General features: G+C 39.9%; 1 protein-coding gene across 1 annotated transcript in view; it reads left to right on the top strand.

Moving 5' to 3' along the window:
- Positions 1-7,682: 7,682 nt before the first annotated feature.
- The window catches only part of SMC2 (structural maintenance of chromosomes 2), a 61,333-nt gene continuing 55,268 nt past the window's right edge, over positions 7,683-13,747 (top strand). Inside the window, exons 1-5 of the mRNA XM_035016183.1 lie at positions 7,683-7,844; positions 8,673-8,901; positions 9,517-9,666; positions 12,003-12,125; positions 13,117-13,155. Coding sequence (XP_034872074.1) covers positions 8,734-8,901; positions 9,517-9,666; positions 12,003-12,125; positions 13,117-13,155 — 480 coding nt within the window. The 5' untranslated portion in view covers positions 7,683-7,844; positions 8,673-8,733. The remainder of the gene's footprint in view (positions 7,845-8,672; positions 8,902-9,516; positions 9,667-12,002; positions 12,126-13,116; positions 13,156-13,747) is intronic.

Here is a 13,747-nt window from a genome sequence, read left to right as displayed (position 1 = left end):
GTCCTATCAGCAGCCATCACTCCTGGCAGCTGAAAGAACTTTTGCCTCTGTCCTGAAGGGTATTCTGTGTGGGACAACACATCCTCTACGACAAGAGTAATATAAATTCCTAATAAAATTATTGGCCCCTGTACCAGGTTATCTCTTACGGAAACCGTTACCTCTTAGTTTTTGTCCACAACGATCTGTCCACTTGGACTGTTGTTTCCCAATCTCCAACTGTCAAAAGCATATTTACCTTTAAGGATTCAGCTCAAAAGCCATCTAGGGAAACCCTACCAGGAAATGATGCTGTTTTCAACCATAATTTTTTTTCCTCTTTTGGACTCTCTTGGGACTCTACACCAGTCCTGTGTTATGTTTGCTTTGAATGGGGAAGTCCCGCTAAGTGAATGACTATGAAGCTGCTCCTCAAGCCTGAGACATAGAGAAACTAAGATGGAAGATGGTGGGGGGTGGGGAGTATAACATGAGAAATTAAGACAGGACATTCTAGTGCCATTGATTCTCTGGGGTCTCGCACAGATGACCCTAAACCTGGGAGTCCCAGAGTATCTGCTGTCCCATATCATGACTTGTAAGCTAGGTTCTTCTTTCACCATATTCTATGGACTGTTTCCCTGTTATTCTGAAGCTTCAGTAGAAGATTGGTTAAATGTTCCATTCTTGACTTGGCCTTGTTTCAGAGACTTAAAGGGAGAGCAGGTCATTTCAAGGCCTTCTGTCCCCATTCCCCACCTCTGACCCCATCCCATTCATGGCTGAATCCTGCATGGTGGTTGTGGTAAGTATGGAGGAATTTTGCTGAGGGTGAGGGAAATGTCAGAGAGTAAGAATCTGAGCTGTCAGGTCTAACTGTTCTTTTCCCAGCAGAATGTCTCCCTACAGAGTCAACCTCTGATTATCTGTTTTATTTTGCAGGGAAGTAATTTCTTTATGCTTTAAATTAAAATTATTCATACGCGTGTTTTATTTCTTCATTAGACCTTAATTTACTTGAGATAAAGAGTAAATTTAGGAAAATCACTAGAAGACTTAATTTTCCCATTGGCAAAATGAGTGGCTATAATTCTTCAAGGGTTCTTCCCTCTGTAGAACTTACTAATTTTATGTGCGTCAGCCTAAAATGATAGGATGTCACAATTCTAGAAAGGTTGAGAATACCTTATCTCGGGTTTCCGTATTAGTTTGCTGGCAGATATGCTGCCCACATCTTTTTGTTACTGTCAAGTGAAATAACTGCTCTGGAACAGAGGGTGAGAATAACACAAAGAAAGTAAAACAAAGAAATTTCACAACAGCCACCATCAGGAACTCAGGGGCAATTTGACTTAAAGCAGCTTGAAATTTTAAAAGAAAAGCAGAAAATGCAATCTTTTCTTATTTGCTTGCTGTTTCTTCTTTAAACAAGCACACTCTACCTCCCCAAAGATTTTCCCCTAAAAAGAAAACACATTGCACAGCTTGACCTGTAATTTAAATCACAATGAAGCTTCCAGTTAGAATGTATCTTCATCATAAATCTGCTATAAATCCCCCAGTGTTTGGTTAAATACCCTTACCCTCTTAAACAGCATGACCCCATTTTTATTTTCCCTAGATGTAAAATGTTGAATTATAGCTTATTTATGAGCTTCATGAGTAAGACTAATCCGATTGCCGTTTATAGAGAAATTCTCACCAGGTTATTACACTCCTAGATCCCATTAACTAATAAAAAATATTCAAAATAAAAAAATTACTCCAAAGTAGACTAAGCAGAATTGCTGGCAACATTTCTTTGTATAAAAAGAAGATGCCACTGGCCAGCACCATGAAGAACATTTCCTCCCATCGTCCCTGCTCAGCACTTCCACCTATGCTAAATCCAATCTGCTTTTTATAAACATTTACAAATCTACCTGTCTAGCCTGTCATTTATTCTTAGTGGGATATTACTTCTTCACTAAGAGTCCACTCCCTGTGAGCAGTGGTTAAAATTGTTCAGGTTTTATGTTTTTGACCTAAACCTGGGTACCCACTATAAATCCAAACTTGACTGAGAATGTCCAGGATCTGGTGGGGTTTCAATGACCTGAGGGCTTCGGTAGTCACATGAAGAGGAAAATTACTGGAGGCATTAAGACTGCTAGTTATTTCTAGGGCAGTATAAGATTATTGCAAAAAGTTATGCTTTGTAATCAATAAAATAAAAACTGATATCCACTACAATCTAAGCTCCATAAGGCAGAAATTTTTGTTGTACTGCCCACTGACATTGTAAGCATTTGAGCATTTGTTGAATAAATGGATGGACTTTAGTCCTGGCTTTTCTCTGTGATCAAAGTCTAGTTCTATGATCCTGCTACTTCATCTATAGAGTGGAGATAATAAAAGAATTGTTGGGGTGCCTGGCTGACTCAGTTGGTTAAGAGTCTGACTCTTCACCTCAGCTCAGTTCTTGATCTCAGGGTTGTGAGTTCAAGCCCCACATTGGGCTCCATGCTGGGCGTGGACATACTTAAAAAATAATAATAATAATAAATAAATAAATACTTACTGAGTTACATAAAGTAACTTAGGAAAAGTGTTTGGAACTTGGCACAGCACAAGTATACATCAATATTTTAAGCAATAGAATTACTTATAACAATAAGATGACTCAAGCCAAGTCTGAAATAAGATTATTTTAAATCCTTGAAGAGCAGTGATGGGCATAACTGTTGTCTGAAAGTGGCAAGGCCTGTTTTTTTCCCTAAAATGTGAAGGCTTAAACTTTTAGGGATTAAAAGGCTTTGTTTTTGGAGAATCATCTGAATGGATACTCAAATTTACACAAATGTAGAGCAATGGTTCTCTGCTAGAATAGAAAGATTTTAGATATATAGCATCAAGAAAATAAACAGCTTTGCTTAATATTATAACATATTTATATTACTGTAGCAAAATCTGTTTCTCTTAAACACATGGTCCTTGGGGCGCCTGGGTGGCTCAGATGGTTCAGCGTCTGCCTTGGGCTCAGGTCATGATCCCAGGGTCCTGGGATCGAGCCCCACATGGGGCTCCTGGCTCAGTGAGGAGCCTGCTTCTCCCTCTCCCTGCTCATGCTTTCTCTCTCTCTCTCTCTGTATCTCTGTGTCTCAAGTGAATAAATAAAATCTTTTAAAAAAAATGGTTCTTTACTATGTATGAATCTAAATTATTCTATGCCGTACATTATTGCTTGTCCTTATAAAAGTCAATAAGCAATTTCTTTTTTTCCAAACAGTGACCCATAGAAATTGGAAGAGGGGAACTGGAAATGACAGAGAAGACTGGGAGACATGATTTTCATTGCCCACTGACAAAGGATATAAAGAATTAGATCTGGATTGCTGAAGGCCCACATGAGCTCTGCCGTGAATGTCCATAAAATGCTGTATTTTGAAGGAAAAACACCCTCAAACTCTTAGAAATGTATTGATGTTACATTATCCTGGTCTGAAGTCCCTTGGGAAACAAAGGGCAAGACCCCACCCTTATGTGTAGGAGTGGGATTTGGGGAGAGGAAGAGTGGAGACTGAAAGGGAATAGCCAGAGACATCATATTTCTGATACAGAAACATAAGTATTTTGTACAACTTTAGAGAGGGCAGAGACTGGTACTAATACATATTTGTTGAAGTGGGAATTTAAGTCAGAATTCAAAGAATAAGAAATACTTGTGACTCTAGAGGACTGAAGAATGATGTAGAGGAGTACAAGGAAAATGTTAATTACAGAAGATGCAGAGTTTGTGAAATAAACATCCAAAGGTGAAGAGTCTGAATCTAATAAGAACTAACTTAGTAATAAAAGGAAACCAGTTGGAGGAAGATCAAGCAGATGTGTATGGATTTGAAATAAAAAGATACTATGATGACAAAGAGAACAATGAAATGAGAATTACATTTGAGAAAGGGGAGCCAGTAATCATCTTCATAAAGGAAGGGGTGTGGCAAAACAGAAAAAAGGAGATGAGTAGCTTTGGCCATAAGCCAGCATGGAAGTGATAAAAGCCAAAGAGAGCTGAAAAACTGAAATTACAAATATGAAATAAGAAAATTTTGCATTTTATGAGTACTGTGTGAAAATATTTTCTTAAGAGCTAGTTGGTACCAGACTTCTGTTTTTTAGGAAAAGCTACTTTCTATATGGAATGTAAGAATCTGAAAGCAATGCTTGGCAGTGCAAAACAGAGATCATTGATGTTCTTCATGAAAAGTAAACGAGAATGATGAGGGAACAGAAAGCAAGCTGAGGACAAAGCACAAGCTGACACCCTGCAAACCTCCACCCCCACTTCCATGTGGGATATATGTGACATTCCTCAGGCACTCCTGGCTGCCCTCAAACTAAGGAAAGGGGAAAAAAAAACCCAACAAAAACAAATGGTTAACTAATAGAGATCACAGTCCCACAAGACATGAGCCTCTATCAGTTTACAAATGTCTTAGTGATTTACAAGGAAAAAGCATTCTTATCAATAGACCAACTTCCATAGACCCATAGACTCAATTTCCTGGAGCCCTAACATCACCTACCCATCCATAGTGATGTGGGAAACAAAGGTAGAAGGGAATGTAAATAAAATAAAATTTCCTTGTAACCTGCAGCCAATGGACAAGGACTTGTGATAGGCAGAGTATAACAACCTCCCAAGTGTCTTAACGTTAATGATTTGCTAGAGGGAAAAACCACCTTAATTTGACAATGGCAAGGTCTCAATATCCTGTGGGTCCTCATTAGCATAAAAATGTTCTTTTGAAAACTTCCCTTCTCCCTTACCTCCCCCCCAACTCCCAAGTATGTAATCAGCCAGTCCTCAAAACTTCAGTGCAGCAACTCTTTCTGCCCATGGGTCCTGTCCCCGTGCTTTAATAAAACCACCTTTTTGCACCAAAGAGGTCTCAAGAATTCTTTCTTGATTGCTGGCTCCAGACCTCACCCCACCAACACCAACTCATCTACATTAAAAAACTACATCAAGAAGACCTCCTCTAATACTGTTGACTGAACTTCCCTTTATATAGTAATACTGGATAAAATATAATAATAATTATATAAACCATATGCCCAGCTCAATAACAAAAACAAAAAACCCCCAAAAAACAAAAAACAAAAAACCACCACAGGAAATTCTCAGTGCCAGAAACAAACTGAAAAATTGCAATGTTCCCACATTTTATAACCTGGCTATATGGCTCAGGAGCCAGTGGTTGGGTTTCAGGGCACAAGCATAAGGCCTGGAGCCTCAGTGAGGCAGAGGAGCAGGAACTAAGCCCTTAGGTAAAACCTCAAGCCTTAAGCAACTGCCAGTCACTGGGACTGAAAAATCCCACCTGCTAGTCTGGGGAAGTAGAGAAGTTTGTTCTTTGCCTGGGGCTTTGAATAGGGGTTACAAACAAAAGGTACCTGTGAGAAATAAAAACCCCAGGCCTGCATGACATAAATTTACAATATCTGCATAATTCAGGAACTCCAAACTGAGAAATAATCATTCACAAATGCCCCAGGATATTTAAGAGGCAAAAAACCCTGGCAGAAACAAATACATAACTGTTCTGAAGGGACTCTTTCACAACTTGGCATAAGAGACTCCCATCAACAAAACCACCCCATCCCAGAACAGTACCAGGGGAGGATATAAATCACTATGGAGTAAAACTCAGCAAATGTTGTAAATAGTAGAGTTAGGAACTCAAAAGCTGGAAGTACCTGAAAGAGAAGATAAAGATATTTGATTAAAGAGGCAAAATAGCAGAAATTATGATGAAAGAATATAGACAGATTTCACAAAGAACCAAACATAACATGTAGTACTGAAAACAGTTTTGTCATTGAAATGAAAGTGAATGGGCCTAACTGGATCCCATAGGTGAATGAATGGTCACGTCCTTTCCTATTACTTAAATTATGTTCAGCTATATTTCTTGTCAAACAGGTTATACTTGGGGGCGCCTGGGTGGCTCAGTTGATTAAGCGACTGCCTTCAGCTCAGGTCATGTTCCTGGACTCCCGGGATCGAGTCCCGCATCGGGCTCCCTGCTCATCAGGGAGTCTGCTTCTCCCTCTGACCCTGCTCTCTCTCATTCTCTCTCTCTCATAAATAAATAAAATCTGGGCACCTGGATGGCTCAGTTGGTTGGGCGACTGCCTTCGGCTCAGGTCATGATCCTGGACTCCCGGGATCGAGTCCCGCATCGGGCTCCCTGCTCAGCAGGGAGTCTGCTTCTCCCTCTGACCCTCCTCCCTCTCATGCTCTCGGTCTCTCATTCTCTCTCTCAAAATAAATAAATAAAATCTTTAAAAAAAAAAAAAAACAGGTTATACTTGGTGTATTCAAAATGTGCTGGTATGCAATACAGTTTTACAATATGGACTTCCCGTCATTATCAATTCATTCCTTTGAACCCCAATTAATCTCTCAACAAAATGAATCAACCTTTCCTTATGTCTGCAGGGAAGGTAAAGTCCTTTCATTTTTTCTTCGGTCCTAAGTTGCAGGGTGAGAGAATTCATCTAAGTCCCAAGAAGAGCTACTTGAGAACTCTAAAATTAGAAATGTGCACCCAGGGAAAGGCTGTCCTTCCGTGTCCTGGAAGAGTAGACCAAATCTTTTTCCTAGGTCCCCCTTATGGCTTTATCAGTGCCTTTGTTGGTGCTGCCCGCCTTGTACATAAGGACTAAAACTCCCCCGGCCTGTCAATCTTGAACCTTTCAAAAGATCTTGATCCATGGTGATGAAACGAGAACAGTGTTTTATTTTTACATTTACCCTATGGTCTATCTTTACTTCCAGCCCTTCCCTCTCCAAGTTAGGGCAGTATCACAGAGTTGTCGCAGGATTTTAAAGCCCTTGGAACCCAGCCTGTCACACAAAGCTCAATAAATATTAGCTGTCGGGTTTCCAAAGAAACTCTCTGAAATGTTAGTTCTGCCACTGCTTTATCGAAGTGCAGGGAGGGAGCACCTATTAGTCCACCTCCCGCTGCCGGCCCCACACAATTTCTCCTCTGGGATCAGCACGGCTTCCGGGAGCGTCCGCGAAAACTAACGTTCCTCCCCATTGCGAAATTTGAGACGAAAAAGCCCGCCAGGGTCCGGAGCCAGGAGGGGCGGAGCCAGAACGCGCCCCACAGCCCGCCCAAATTCCGCGCCTCCCCAGCCCGGACAAAGCGTAGCCTCCCATTCTTGATAAACGTGAGCCAAATCGGGTAAATCCTGAGGCTTCTGAAGTACAACGAGGACACCGGCCACAAGGATTCCCGCCTCCCTGCCTCCACGACTCTAAGGCCACAGCGTCCGTACAACCAAGCCCCGCCAAGCCCGCGGGACTCCGGACGGGGCGGGGCCGCTGGGAGGACCCGAGGCCCACGGGGCCTGGGGTGGGGCGGGGCCGGCGCGGCGCGAGGCCCCGAGGCTGAGGTGCGTGGCTGCCCGAGGAGTGCCGGATGCTGAGTTCAACACATGCCACTCGCTCTTTTAGTCCTCAGGCCCCAGCCGTCGCATCCCCAGAGCTGCCCATGTCGTGACGCTCTTTCCTATCTCCCTGTCACTTTGGTTGTTCGATGGGAGGGAAAAATGGAACCCCTAAGTCAGGCATCTCCTAGGCACCGGCCAATGAAATAGGCAGTGGAGGTGGGGTCCTTTGCTCGCGCCGAAATTCAAAGGTATAAATATTTCCGGCCTGATGCGGAGCGCGGGGCGGGTGTTGCAGCCGCTATGGAGGGCTTCTCTTGGTAGCGCCCGAAGCCTGGCAGAGCGGGCCGGCTTTCTGCTCTTGTAACCAGGAGTAGCTTCTAGGGCGCCTCAAGCCGGGGCGGCCTGGCGCAGCGGTGAGGCGGGTGCGTGCGCGCGGCTGGCTGGGCCTAGTCTGGCATTCCTTGGCTGGAGAGGAGGAGGGGTTTTTTTGTGTGTGCCAGGGCAGAGAGGGGTTAGCGAGAAGGGCCCTCAAACTAAAGTGAGTGCTAATGGGTTCCCTGACAGAGTGGCTACTTCCTTTCCAGCCTTGGAGTAGGGCAAACGTGTTGATAGAAAGGCCTGGTGGGGCTAGGGAACAGGCAGAGTGAAAACAAGCTGGAGAGTATGTGGGATTCATCTATTTAGTGAATATTGATGGCACTTCCCTTTCCCGGCGCCCTGGAGTCAGGCACTGTTCCGGAATACAGCGGTGGACGCAGGCAAAGATTCTACAGGAACTTGCATTACGATAGTCTGGATAGACGAGTAAATAAATACTGTGTAGTGTCATCCTAAGTACGATGAAGGAAAAAGCAGAGTGAGGGGATGGGCACAGGTGCGTTTTTAAATAGGGAAGTCAGAAAAGACCCTAGTAAGATTACGTTTGAGCAAGGACTTGAGTGTAGTAAAGAGCGAGTCATGTCATTTTTGGGGAGCAGGACATTATGGACAAAGGGAGTGGGATATGAAATCATCAGTTGCTGTTAGTATGATAAAGATGGAAGGTAAGCCTAGAAAAGTAAGTCGTTGACTTCAGGTTGAATTAATGGTTTAATTCCAATTAATTAAGTTGGAAAAAGGTGTCTTTACATTAGAGGAAGTAGCTCGGCAAGTGGCTGTTTTCTATTAAGCTGTCATTCTTACGTTTTAGTCTTTTACATACATTATGATTACAGATTTCTGTCCCACTTATCTATTTCTGTTTTATACAGAGCTGCTTTGTGGCCTGTTGGATTCCTAGCAGACGTTTACCTGTCCAAGGCAGTAGTGAAAATGCATGTTAAGTCAATCATCCTTGAAGGATTTAAGTCCTATGCTCAGAGGACTGAAGTCAATGGTTTTGACCCCCTCTTCAATGCTATCACTGGTTTAAATGGTAGTGGGAAATCCAACATATTGGACTCCATCTGCTTTTTACTGGGCATCTCCAACCTCTCTCAGGTAAACTTTCTGATTTATGTGGGTTATAAGTTTGGGGACCCTCAGGGGAATCCACATTGGACTTAGAGACTATTGCCAGTATTCTCTTCATTTGCATTTTTGTTTATGCAAATTATCTTACACCTCACCACAATCCTTTAGAGGTAGATATTATTACTCCGTTTTTCAGGTGAGAAAACAGAAACTTGGTGTTGCGTAAGGTTCATCCCTTTTAAGATGTTCGGAGCAACACTCAAAGTCAGGTATTCTTTAAGGCAGTCTTCTTCCAGAGTCTGTATTCCTATCCACTCATTATAATGCCTTTTCAGGATCTAAAGGAATTGGATGAACAGTGAAATTCTTAGATGCTGTCTTCCTAAATCTTTGAAATGAACTTCAGTTAAGAAATGAGTGGAAAACCATTCAATGCAGGGGTGGAAAAGCCCTGTGGAGAAAGGCACTCATTTTAGGTGGTTTCCCATTTTCCTTGCTTTTCTTGGTTCTGAATGCAACTGTCTGTCCTTGGCTACTTAATGGATACTACATGGGTGGTTTTCCAACAGCAAGAAACCCAATTTTAATGCCATTTTGTGCAGTACGGGGTTTTGTAATTGATGACCTTTTCTTTTGTTTTAGGTTCGGGCTTCTAATTTACAAGATTTAGTTTACAAAAATGGGCAGGCTGGTATAACCAAAGCCTCAGTGTCAATCACATTTGATAATTCTGACAAAAAGCAAAGCCCTTTAGGATTTGAGGTTCATGATGAAATTACAGTAACAAGGCAGGTGAGTGGTTTCGAAATATCTGGGTATCTAGGAACTTACGTCTGAGGTGTTTTTGGCTATATGACTTTCGTGGAGAGAAAGTTTATGAGCAAAATTGATCAAATACTGACTAGATTTCTTTTTTTTTTTTTTTTTTTTTAAGATTTTATTTATTTATTTGACAGACAGCGAGAGAGGGAACACAAGCAGAGGGAGTGGGAGAGGGAGAAGCAGGCTTCCTGCTGAGCAGGGAGCCCGATTCGATGCAGGGTTCCATCCCAGGACCCTGGGATCATGACCTGAGCTGAAGGTACATGTTTAACCGACTGAGCCACTCAGGCACCCCCTGACTAGATTTCTTAAGAGTATCTTCCTTATGTTAAAAATTTGATCATGCAAATTCTACCATTTACCAAGAGGATTGAAAGGGATCTGAAAAGCCATCAATCAGTGTAGACACTCAACCATGCTTAAATCTTGAACCATACTTGAATCTTCTCTGTGCTGGAATACCTATAGTTGGGATCTTGTTATCTTCTGAGGTAATATATTCTGTTACTGGTCAGGTCTAATTAGTTATTCCTATAAAATGAGCTGAAGTGTTGTCATCAACTTTTACACATTAAATCTGGTTCCTTGAAAGCATCGAAAAGCAAATCTAATGTATTCCATATTTTAATATTTAGGTTTAATATTTAGGTGTTAAATATTTAATATTTAAGCTAAATCTCTCTAGGTCTTTCAACTGATAATTGTTTCTATTTCCTTCACTTGTCTGATCACACTGAATACAAACTTGCTCTAGTTTTTTTATGCCCTTATTATTTTTAATGCATGGCACCTTAAATTGCATTTACCAGAAATAGTCTCCTTAGGACAGGATTAAGCAGAATTGTCATTTCTTTAATTTTAAGTGCCCTTCTGTTTTCCCCTATATGACATTGGAGAGTTCATAATACATTATGAATTCATATCTGATTTACTTAAAATCACTCTAATTTTTTAAATGTGTGTTATTAGCTATGTTACTGCCATTTCTGTATGCAGGTTTTTAAAACCAGTGCAGGACCATACATCTGTCCCTTTTTCTTATAGTCATACAATGTTACTTTGTCAGTTTTATTTTTAAAAATTCTGTTAAGTCCTGTTTACTCTCCATCTTAGCATTATGTAACTTATGAATCCCCTTTCTATTTTAATAAAAACCTCTGGCTAAAAAAAAAATAAGGCATTGACTAGGATAAAATCCTGTTGTGTGTCATTAAGTATCCATGAAATACTTTTAGGAATTTTCAGTAAATCTGCTACTAATCTACCTAAAAATCCTTTCCTCATGCATTCCATATGCCTGTATTTTCACCAAAATTTTGTCATAAGGATTTTGTTAAAATATTTATGTATATTAGGTCTGTTCAAATATATTAATATATGATCAGCTTCATACTCCTGTCAAGAAATGAATTAACACTCATTCAGTATTTTATTAAATGTTTGCTGTGTGCTGGGCATTCTTGAAGGCACTGGGAAATACAGATAGAAGAATGAGTAACATCTTATTAAGGACCTCAAAATACTATGGGTGAGATGATTATTTAGGTGACAATAGAAGTGCAATAGTAGAGTCTGAACAAGCTGGTGTCTGGTATAAGTTCTTTGAAGCTCTATGATTACTCTTTTTCTTTCAAGAATTCACAAGTCATATCTTTATTAACCCCTTTTAGAATCTTGTCAAGGATTGTTATCAAACTTCTTGTCTTTGGGGCAGCTCGGTGGCTCATTCGGTTAAGCGTCTGATTCTTGATTTCAGCTCAGGTCATGATCTCGGGGTTGTGAGATCAAGCCCCCTCGTGGTTCTTAACGCAGGGCGTGAAACCTACTTAAGATTCTCTTTCCCTTTCCCTCTTAAAAACAAAAACAAAATGAGAAAAACCAAAACAAAACCGCCTGTCTTTAGTTTTTAGTATCTGACTTCTGTTCTTTGGAAATTAAAACGAGGAAAGAGGGGTTAACCTCTGAGCGTGGAAAAATTGCAGAAAGAGTGATCAGGGTTAGAATATGTTTTACACATGCTTGGAAACAAAGTCAAAAGTGACCTTAGAGATCGAGTCCAATGCAGGGGAGGTTAGGAGGATTGTGCATGGTTATATAACTAGTTAGCAAAAGTCTTTGGATTGAGTCAGGACAATTGACGTCTATATTCTTGTTGACCATCTCACACTTCCTCCATTATTTACTCAGGATTGGTTTTATTTACCATTAGTTGGACAGAACAAACAAGTGAAACATATTTGGGAATTTATCATCTTAGTTCAAGATGTGTATGTTCATTTATATATTTTAAAATACTTCCCTTTTAGGTGGTTATTGGTGGTAGAAATAAATATTTAATCAATGGAGTAAATGCAAACAATACCAGAGTACAAGATCTCTTCTGTTCTGTTGGCCTTAATGTTAACAACCCTCACTTTCTCATCATGCAGGTATTTTATTTATGGTCTTTATATAATGGTTTTGACATCGTTTATTTTTTAAGTTATTATAATAGGAGAAGTGCTTCTTTTTGGGTGTTCTATTGTACTGGTATTTGGGTACCTGTTAAGAGTATAGGTTTATATGTACTGATATGTTCTAAGATACACATTTGAAGAATGTCTAGAAGTAATTTTCCTGGACTTATTTTGTTATTGCAAGAATAATACACGGTCACTGTAAAAATTTTTAAAAATATATTGTCATAATGTATCTTTTTAAAGTACTGGATTCAAGCATTTCATTATTTCACATATATACTAAATTTTAAGTAATTTTCTTCCTTAGAAACTTATTCAAATGAAAAATAAGTGCTAATATTGTCTTGCCCTTATATTACCTCACTTGACCCATCCATCTATCCTCTTAGAAAATCCCAGCAAGGCCAATGGCAGGATCCTAATGCAACCAAAATAACATTATTTTTACCACATCACAGCCTCAAAGCTGAAAATTGATTTCAAATGAATCTAAATCCTAAGTAATATGATGCCCCAGAGTTGGGTTAGTAGGGTTTTGTTTTGTTTTTTGATAGTGATATGCTGGCATTGAAATAAAAGATGTTACTCTTTTATTTGAGGCCCAGAAGTGTGCAGTGTATTTCTAGAAATTATCTTGGAGCACAGCCATTAAAAAAAAAACAAGAAGTGTTCAACAGTTATGCCAACATTTATATATTTATATACTTGCTGGAGACTTCTATGTCATTATTGTTTCAGAAATATGGTCTGAGTTAACTTTGTATTAATAACTGTATGTCACTGGTAAGTGAAAAGGTAAATAGCAAATGTCTGGAATTATAAGGCACCTTTGGTCTCAAATGTAATGTAGGTAAAAGAACTCCCAAAAGATTTGTATATTAGGATGGAACAACTTCAGGGCAGATAAACATGTATGCCTATATGACTCTATCATTATAGTAACTGCCATTTTATTTTTCAGGGCCGAATTACAAAAGTATTGAATATGAAACCTCCAGAGGTAAGGATACTATTTGTGGACAGTAAAAATTATAATTGTAGATATTGTTTTTAATCTTTTAAATCAATTTTTTAAGCATAATTTCTTCCATTAAAATTCTTGGAAACATTACTAAGTGATTAGTAAAGTCATTTTTTGTTTTTTTGTTTGTTTTTTACTATTTGGCACTGTGTCACCCCACCTTTTTAAAGCTGTATAACATAACCCTTCTGAGCCTGTGTTTCCTCATCTGTAGATTAGAGTCAAAAGTCCTTACCTCAGGTATTTTGAGGATTAAATGAGAATGTTTAAGAAAAGCCACGGGTCATTGTTGAGCAGATATTTTTTAATGTAGGTATAAGTGATATACTAGTTTCAAGTGTGCAGCATAGTGATTAAATACATGTCGTCATTGCAAAGTGATCCTTATAAGTCATTTAACAGCCATCACCACAATTAAAATTTTCTTTTTTAAAGGTTTTATTTATTTATTTATTTATTTGACAGAGAGAGAGAGTGAGAGCAGGAACACAAGCAGGGGGAGTGGGAGAGGGAGCAGCAGGCTCCCCACTGAGCAAGAAGCCCGATGCAGGACTAGATCCCAGGACCCTGG

The sequence above is a fragment of the Mirounga leonina genome, unplaced genomic scaffold, assembly GCF_011800145.1.
Source record: "Mirounga leonina isolate KUSES-001 unplaced genomic scaffold, KU_Mleo_1.0 Mir_170, whole genome shotgun sequence".
NCBI lineage: Eukaryota > Metazoa > Chordata > Mammalia > Carnivora > Phocidae > Mirounga > Mirounga leonina.
The sequence above is the reverse complement of the archived record's forward strand: the minus strand, read 5'-3'. Positions and strand labels throughout refer to the sequence as shown.